The 9,530-nt window shown below is 31.0% G+C and overlaps 1 protein-coding gene across 1 annotated transcript; it reads right to left on the reverse strand.

Moving 5' to 3' along the window:
• Positions 1-281: 281 nt before the first annotated feature.
• Positions 282-4,568, reverse strand: LOC107463784 (aromatic aminotransferase ISS1). Its single transcript, XM_016082655.3, has 9 exons — positions 4,380-4,568; positions 4,149-4,196; positions 3,378-3,506; positions 3,124-3,183; positions 2,544-2,700; positions 2,143-2,249; positions 1,868-1,926; positions 1,484-1,592; positions 282-1,056 (listed from the first exon to the last, which is right to left on the reverse strand). The coding sequence occupies exons 1-9, from the start codon at positions 4,440-4,442 to the stop codon at positions 592-594; spliced, it is 1,197 nt and encodes a 398-aa protein (XP_015938141.1). The 5' UTR covers positions 4,443-4,568; the 3' UTR covers positions 282-591.
• Between the last annotated feature and the right edge of the window lie 4,962 nt (positions 4,569-9,530).

A 9,530-nucleotide genomic window follows, 5' to 3' on the forward strand; every position in this document is an offset into this window, starting at 1 on the left:
AGAGAGCTTAATCAGTGTTTACAATATCAAGGAAAGTAATCTTAATATGCCAAACTAGATCATAATTAAATATAATTTGGAGACTATGAAGAGAGCTTAATCAGTGTTTACAATATCAAGAAAATATTTTTGTTTAAGTAAGGTTAAAGTTCACTTTGGTTACTCTAACTATACACATAAATTATATATTTTAATATTTATATGTTTTATGTAATTTGAAATTTTCATTGTTTTATCTCCAATATTTTTTTCAACACAAACTTAGAAAAAATAATAATAAATAGAAGGGAAAATAATACTTTTATGAACCTTGAACTGAATTCAATGAGTACAAAAACAAGTGCATTGCATCTGCATATGGATCTATCTTGAACTGAATCACTGTTTTTAATATCAAAATCAAAATACAAAGATTAAATTTAAAAACCTTGCAAACCTACAAGGATACAACCTTCTTATTCAAATTGCAGCAATTGCAAGCTTTTTGTTTCACTTGCAAAATGGAACTTTCTTCTTTCTTTCTTCTGTTTTCTCCTTTAGTATACATTTTCTTTCTTTCTTTTCTTTTTCTATAGAGATTTGCTACAAGTTTCACTCTTGCTCCTTCACCAAGCCATGCTTAACCAATTCTTCCAATCCTCTCTTCAACCTTCCGGCCGCTTCTCTGCATTCGCTCTCTATCAAGCCGCCAAACGAGATTCTAAGATTACCAGGCGAACCGGAAGCGCTTCCAGGGATCACGGCGACCCCATGTCTATTAGCTAGCCAGTGAACGACTTCAAAGTCATCGTAACCATGTCCTTCAGGAAGCTTCGCCCACAAGTAAATAGCACCTTCTCCTCCCTTCACAGAACCCTCTCCAAGAGGGGAGAGAGCTTCTAGGACTATTTCTCTGTTCTTAACAAGAGTCTTGACGCGTTCTGTGACCCACTCAGGTCCCATTTCTAAGGAGTGGAGGGCAAGATGTTGCGAAATTATCGAAGCGCAGATGGGAATGTTGTCTTGTACTTTGAAAAGTTGATCAGCAAGTCCTTCTACTTCAGATGGATATGCTATCTACAATAGATAAAAGATAAAAATTAGTAGAGATTATAACTTTTTCTTCAAAAAGATCAATGAGCAAAGTTAATGTAATATGCAATCAAAAAGTTGTATCAACTATAGGGAAAGGAACACAATCTAGACCAAAAAGAATTTTAAGAACTTGGGGAATCCTCTAAACATTTGTCGCATTGCTCGATTAGGAGTACGGCTCGCTTGTCAATGCACTCGGCCGTTAGGCCTTGTTTGGTAACTGTCTTAGGATAAGGAGACATAGAAAGACACCTAAATGTCTTCTTTGCCTTGAAAAAACGACTATCTCCGGTGCCAAACAAGCATCAAGGAATATCAATATCATAAATCCAACTAGAGAGCACTGGTTATCTACATTTCTACAGCATCCAATGGTACAAGAATGAAGAGATTGAAAGAGTTTACTTACATATCCGACGCGCCATCCCATCATCCCATAAGCTTTTGAGAAAGAGAAAACATTAACAATGTGATTTCCCTCAACACAAGAGTGTTTCAGACCATCATACATGAAGTACCTGTATGTATATTTTATTTTAAACAAAATGAAGTACCATAAGGAAGACTAAGATCCATAAATACAATAAAATTTGTGCATGCCAAGTGCAGCCCCTCATGTTCTGTTCTGTCTTCTTCTATTCTTTACCCTATATTCTACTGCAATGGTACCAGGATCTTACATATTATTAATAAGCAGAATATATCATAATTTCATAAACATATATGTGAGACTTCTTTCTTATTTAATTTTCCTTTCATATATATGAAGGTGAAGATAACTCAAAAAACTTACTCATATGTGTTGTCAACAATAAGCCAAGAGCCAGCATTCTTGCAGAGATCTGAAATCCTCTGGCCAATTAAAAAAGAAATACTGCTTGCTCAGAAATTTTCAGAAAAAGTAAAACAAATAATAATGATCGAAAACGAAACAACTTTTAGTTTTAAGATCATACAAAATATTCAAAGAGAGGTTGATTGCCTTCATAAGAGGAATGAAAAAGAGGCAGTAGAAATAAAACTTGAACAAAAAATTCTTAAAAACAACATTGAGAGACAGAGAGAGACCTTAAGAAGAGACTCTGGAATATAGGTACCGGATGGATTGCCAGGATTTACGACGGTGACAAGCTTTGGGACAGGTTTAGTTTCTGATAAAATTCTTTCCAACCAATCTGAAAATAAACAAAATTAAAATAAATGGCCAAAACAAAGAAACCATTGAACTATTAAACAGGACAATGTTGTATGATATGCTTCAAGGATTTAGCAATAAATGTATTCCACAAAAACTTAAAACCAAAGTGGGATAATTAAGCATGTGTGACATTTTAGCATATTGGCTCCTAGTTTGTCAATCTTTTCTAGAATTCAATAAATCCAGAGCTAGTCCATCAAATTACTGATAGGATCAATAATATAGTTAACAAAAAAACAAATTGCAGTAACTGGATCATGCAGCATCTTACCTGCATCAGGATAAAGTGTTTCTGGTTTACCAGGACCAACTAGTATATTGGTAACGCCCGTCATCTGGAAGGACATGTATGAATTGAAGTAGTAAGGGGCAAACATAACCACCGAGTCCCCCGCATCGCAGAGAGTAAGAACTAGATTAACAAATGCCTGCACTGCATATGTTTGGAAATGAGTACCACAATACTGTATGCAAACAATACTGATTATGTAAACAAAATAAGACACCACATTGGAGATAAGCCTAAGATTTACAAAACTCATACAATTTTAGTCTATGCCAAGAAAGCTGCTAAATATAGGAATGGTGAAGTTTTAAGAGGCATATATAGATTAGAAAATCAAACAACCAATGGTAGTTGAAGGGAAGAGAAGCACCTTATACTATGGTAATTGTAGATAGTATTTTTACATGAAGCAAGAAGCATTTCAAATGCTTATACACATGAACATAAGGAATCAAATGGAAGCTGAAATGCTTATAAAGTGCACTGTCTTCACTAACTATGTGTGATTTTTTCTTTTGTCACGGAAAAATTATAAAACACATTTATATTTCTGAGAAGTGATCACCTGATTGGCACCTGCAGTAACCATAACCGAGGACTTTTGCAAATTGTTTTCATCGCGCAACTGCCATCGAAAGCATAGGAGTTAATAGAAGGATCACCAATTCTCAAGAATTTCAGCTACTAAAAACAGTTCTAACTTAATATGCAGTTGACCCTTATTGAAATCCAAGTTTTACTCCAAAAAGAAGAAGTTGCAATCAGTTAAGACACATTTACATGTGGTAAGAAGATAGAGTCTAGATTGTTTCTGTCTACCTTTTTTATTAATGCCGCTCGAAGTTCAGGAAGACCGTCATCGCCACCGTAACGACTAATAGAAGGTTCAAATACAAGTTTTTGCACCTTTTCCAAGGCTTCCTCCGGTGGTTTCCAATAAACCACACCCTTATAAAGTTCAACAACCCCATCACGAATCACACGTTAAATAGAAGTAAGGATCAAATAAGATGTCAAGAGTTCATTAAATACCAATTAGTCAGATCAGTAAAATCCAAAACATGATTAGTTAACTCCAAATTGAAATTTATAGCCTTTGGAAACGCAAAATTCTAGTCTCCAATGAGAAAAACCATATGGAAATGCAAAACAAACAACGTTTCCAGATAATCAAAGTTTCAGCCTTCTCAACGGATTTTACAATGCTGTGATCCCAAACCCTTTGCAATGACTGCCATTTTCGCAAACCCACACCAAACAGGCCTTTCAGTTTTAATAAGAGCTAAGAACACATGTCTGATATTCCATTTCTAGATACAAAAGGGGTCATATATGCATAGCTAAATTTGAAAAACACTTCCCAAAAGAACACTAGCATAAACCAATTCTCCTTGGAGTTCTAAGCTCTTTTTTAAAGAACAAGAACAGGAACATGAATGTTCTCTATGGTTTACATTTCCAACAAACACTCACACATTATCCAACTAAGCTTTAATAGAGTTTAGACCAATTTATAATTCAGACATTGAAAAATAAATAAATCAATAAAAAACACAGATCACATAATCCAAATACTAAAATAACACACACCTGAGCCAAAGACACACAATTCTTAGCTCCTCGGAGCAATTTCTGCATCTGCAAACACAAACAAGAACACACAAAACAAAACCTTGATTTCTGAAATCAAAAGTCAAACAAACAAACCAACAAAAAGAAAAAACACTCATTGAAAACTCATCAACATGCCGAATTCCAATGACACACAAACATAAAGAGCAAAGTAGAGAAGATTTTGTAGAGTGAGTTGAGATTATTTACCCGAACCATTACCGGCATATCTGTTTCCAAAGCCCTCGTTGCTAGATTTCTGTTCGAACCCATCTCTCTCTCCTCTCTCTCAGAGACACAGACCGCAACTGTTTCTTTCTCTCTCTCTTACCAAATCCTTTGCCTAGAAAGAGAGCTTCTAAATTCCAATCGGGCTTCGCAGTGAAACAGTGAATTCAATACACAAAAACAAAGCACAAAGTCACAACCAATAAGAAAATGAAACGTCAAAACTTGGACCCACCTAAAAAACAAAAAGAAAGTTAACTTTTCATGTGCCACGCAAGTTCACCGTTCACACACCAACCCCTTATTTTCAAAAAGCCAAGGTACTTTTCTCTTAATTTGTAAAAATTAATTAACGAATTAATTATATATATATTATATTCACCAAACATGCTGAAAGTCGTGCATCTCTTTCTCTCGTTCCTCTTCACCGACCTTTCATCCAACTAATTGCATCACTAATCATTGATCAACAACCCCACAAAAATCTGTGGTGATTTTTTTTCGTGTTTGGTTTAAAGATTGAAACTTTGTCTTAAAAAAATGAACTTTGCAAGTGGGATATCAGGGAATCACTCTACCGACTCTTGTATTCAACGCAAGTTAGCACACATTAATGATTCTCTGAATTTCGATATTTTCCCGGAGCTCTGTGGATTTGTTACTGTGTTAGCTTTGGTAAGAAATTACATAAATATATTAATAAATACAAGTAATACACTTCAAAAGAAATTCACTTAATTCAGATAGTTCTTAATTAATTATACCTATTTCACTAATATTATATTAAAATTAAAATTATATTTTAAAAGAAAAAGTGTTCCATATAATTGTATAAATAAATTACATAAAAAATATTAATAAATTTTTTTGTGTATTAGCATTATATTTAAATAATTTTAAATTTAATAATAAAAGTATAAAACCATAGAAATTTTTGTGTATTAGCAGGATTCATAATAGTAAAAGTTTTAAGTATTGAAAAATATATCTTATAAAAAGTTAAAAGTTTTAAGTATTTTGGGTGCAATATATAGCATAATAGAGAGATTGAAAGACGTAAATCATAGGATTTAATTAGGTCGGTCAAAATGACAGAGTGCAACTGATTTTATATGTGACAAAAAAAATACCTTTAAAACTTAAAGGCAAATTTTATCGCACTGTTATCAAACTGGTTATATTTTATGGTTTCTAGTGTTGGGTGGTCAAAGAAGAGCACAAATATAAGTTAAGTGTGATAGAGACGAAAATGTCGAGATAGATGAGTGGTCATACATATTTGGATAAAATAAGGAACAAAGATATAAGAGAGTTGGAATAACATTTATTGTAAAAAATATGGTAGAATATATGGACATGTGAGAAGAAGATCGATAAAGCAAAAAATGGATGAAATAGTGAAAGAAAGAGAAAAACCTAAAAAGATCATCCATGAGATGATCAAACAATATCTACATATAAATAATTTTTCTGTAAAAATAATATATAATAGAATTTAATAACATTGTTTGATTCATGTAGTCAACTTCATCTAATAGAATAAAATTTTATTATTGTTGTTGTAGTAGTATTCATAATAATTATGAAAAATTATAAATTTTAGTTAAATGCAAAATAAACACTATAAAAGTGTACTTGTCCAACAAATAACACTAAATTCTTTGCTCATAATGTATGTGAATGTGTAAAAAAAAATCAATTAATTGTTCGGTGAATAATTCAATAAATTAAATTGGAGAACAAAAAGTGATGGGGCCTTTAGGTTGGTACTGCGCCCAATAACATAGCCTTTCAAGATTGCATTACGTCCAATCCCTATATTTTGTCAGCCCACTGCATTTTAGGATTGGTTAAGACTCACGTGCATGGCTGGTTTCCCAAGTAACTGGAGGGTTATTTTAACCTGATGGTATGTGTGGCCTTTCAGGATTGCATTACGCTCAATCCCTGTGTTTTGTGTTTTGTCAGCCCATTGCCTTTCAGGATTGGTCAAGACTCATGTGCATGCCTGATTTCCCAAATAACTGGAGGGTTATTTTAACCATCAAGGATGTGTTTAAATTATCATTTGTAAATTGAAATTTGTATAAATTAATTTTACAAAATTAATTTTGATTAAAAATGAGTTAATATTAATATGGTTTGGTAATTTTAATTTAAAATAAATTATAATAAATTAAATATTATTTATATTATGTTATTTAAAATTATTTTTAGATGAAAAATTAAGAAAATAACATGAATTTAAATAATTATTTTATATTATTTTATAATTTTATTTTAGATATTTAAATAAATTTTAATATTTTTTTATATAAATAAAAAATAATAAAAATTTTATAAAAAAATAAAAATATTTATGAAAGAGTATTAGAGAAATAATATTATAAAAAGACAACAAAATTTATCGTATAAATAATAAAGAACACAATTGATACATAGAAATAAATTTTAATCTAACATAAAAAATTGAACGCAAAAGCTAAAAATTGTAATTTTTGGTAAACGTGGAGTAGAGGGTAAAATTAAGTTTACGTTCACAGAAAAAAAAAAACAGTTAAAGAAAAAAGTGAAACTTTTTAGAAAACTAAACGAATTTTTGATACTCCAAACACTAATTCAAACATACTCAAAATCCTTGGATTGAAACTGACACTCTTCAGAAGAAAAAAAACTCAAAAAAAAAATATTACAGGATAATTTAGTTAAATATATTAATAAATATATTATGTACATATTAAAATTAGTTATTAAAATTAATCACAAATATAATATATGTTAAAATATAAATACACATTAAAAATAAATTATACTACACATATTTATATATAAATATATTAGTAACTAATTTTAGTATACTAATAATATTTTTTATATACTAATCTAGAAACTCTCAAAAACATATACACATAAGTTTTCACATTTAAGTTTTTATATTTATGACTCCAAAAACAAAAAAACTAGCAATCATTAAGAATATAACTGGAAAATTATTTTTTTAATCAATTTCAACTAATTTTTAGAATTTTATTTTTACCTTCGCATCGCTTCTCGAAACCCTGTACATGCAGTCGGATTTCCAACTTAATTTTTTTTTAATTTTTTCATAATCTTATTAAAATCTCTAAATATAGTAACTTTTAATTACCCATTAAAATTTTATGCTCTTTTAAATTTGTCTACTCTCACCCATTTCAAAATGTATATTTATACGATTTTAGAACATAGATATTTTATGTTGATTTTTATTATATTGTTCCATTGTTATAGAGATTTTTATTCAAAAACATTATTCATGTTGTGATTTCATCAACAGCGTATGAAACGAAGAAGAATAAATAAATTTGATGGCGAATTGGTGATGTTCTTTATAATTGGTGAATGAATATATACAAGTGAATGAGAAAGAAAAAAACTTAAAAAAATTATCTATGAAATGATTAAACAATATTTATATATAAATAATTTTTCTATAAAAATAGTATATAATTTTATTATTATTATAGCAGTATTCATAATAAAAAAAAGAATTAATTCAATTAACTGTTTGGTGAATAATTCAGTAAATTAAATTGGAGAACAAAAAGTGGCGTGGGCCTTTAGGTTTGTGCTGCGCCTAATAACATGGCCTTTCAGGATTGCATTACGCGCAATCCTTGTATTTTGTCAGCCCACTACCTTTTAAGATTGATCACGTGCATGGCTGGTTTTCAAGTAACTGGAAGGTTATTAGCATTGCTCTTAAAGTCTTAATAATTGTGTGTGTTTATATTTGTAAATTGAAATTTGTATAAAATTGATTTTATAAAATTAATTTTTATTAAAAATGAATGAGTAGTAACGTGATTTATATTTGGTAATTTTAATTTAAAATGGATTATAATAAATTAAATATTGTTTAAATTACATTATTTAAAATCACTTTTAGATAAAAAATTATAGAAAAAAACATGAATTTAAATAATTATTTTATATTATTTTATAGTTTTATTTTAGACATTTAAATAAATTTTAATATTTTTTTAGTATTTTTAGTACTCTTTAGCACTCTAATAAAATTAATAGAATCATATTCAAAGCAAAAAAATATTCTATACAACAAAAATAAAAAATAACGGTAAAAAATGTTTATATAAATAAAAAATAATAAAAGTTTCATAAAAAAATAAAAATATGGATGAAAGAGTATTAGAGAAATAAAAAGGTAGGACTGGTATAGCATTAGTAAAGTGGAAAGTGGTGCAGGCCTCGAAGAAATCAGGTGGATTGGGAGTTGGGGACGCTATAATTCGTAACACAGCGCTGTTGTTTAAATGGTGGTGGCAATTTGCAAAGGAAGAGTGTCCACTGTTCTTGTCATAATCTAAACCCAAATGAGCCACTCTCGACACAAGAACTGCCTGGTAGAGGAGGACCATGAAAGGATATTTGCCAGTTACAAATCAGGAACCAACATTTAAGGGGTAAGATGGTCGCAGGCCTGTCCATGGAGGTTGGTGACGGGTGTCGGACTCATTTTTGGGAGGATGTATGGTTGATTGGTGGATCTCTAAAGGATCGTTTTTCGAGACTTTTCTCTATTTCAAACCAAGTTGGACCTGTTATAGGGGAGTGTGGTTTTTAGGATGAGTTTGAGTGGATCTGGAACTTCCAATGGAGGAGAGATCTTCCAATGAGAATTTGAGCTTTTGAGTGCATTGCATGAGTCTTTGAGACCTGTGAAATTAGTTAACAACAAAGAGGGCAGAGTGGTGTGAAAATATAATAGGCGAGGTATTTTTACAACTAACTCATTTGTGCAGGTGATGCAGGAGGAACTGATCACAGAGGAGGTAACTAGCTACAACTTCATCAAGACTATTTGGAAGGAGTTGGTTCCGCCTAGAGTGGAGCTGTTTGTTTGGTTTGTTCTAATAGGAAGAGTGAATACAAAGGACAGATTGAGTCGGTTTGGAATCATCAGTCAGGACCATGTTACTTGTGTTTTTTGTAACAGGTGGAAGATGTACATCACTTGTTTCTAGGATGTGTATTTGCTTGGCAGGTGTGGAGCGCTTGGATTTCAGCTTTTGGTCGACGATGGTCTTATCCGGGATCAATGAAAGAACACTTTCTTAGTTTGACAGAAGAATC

Source organism: Arachis duranensis, chromosome 9, assembly GCF_000817695.3.
Source record: "Arachis duranensis cultivar V14167 chromosome 9, aradu.V14167.gnm2.J7QH, whole genome shotgun sequence".
NCBI classification, from domain to species: Eukaryota; Viridiplantae; Streptophyta; class Magnoliopsida; order Fabales; family Fabaceae; genus Arachis; species Arachis duranensis.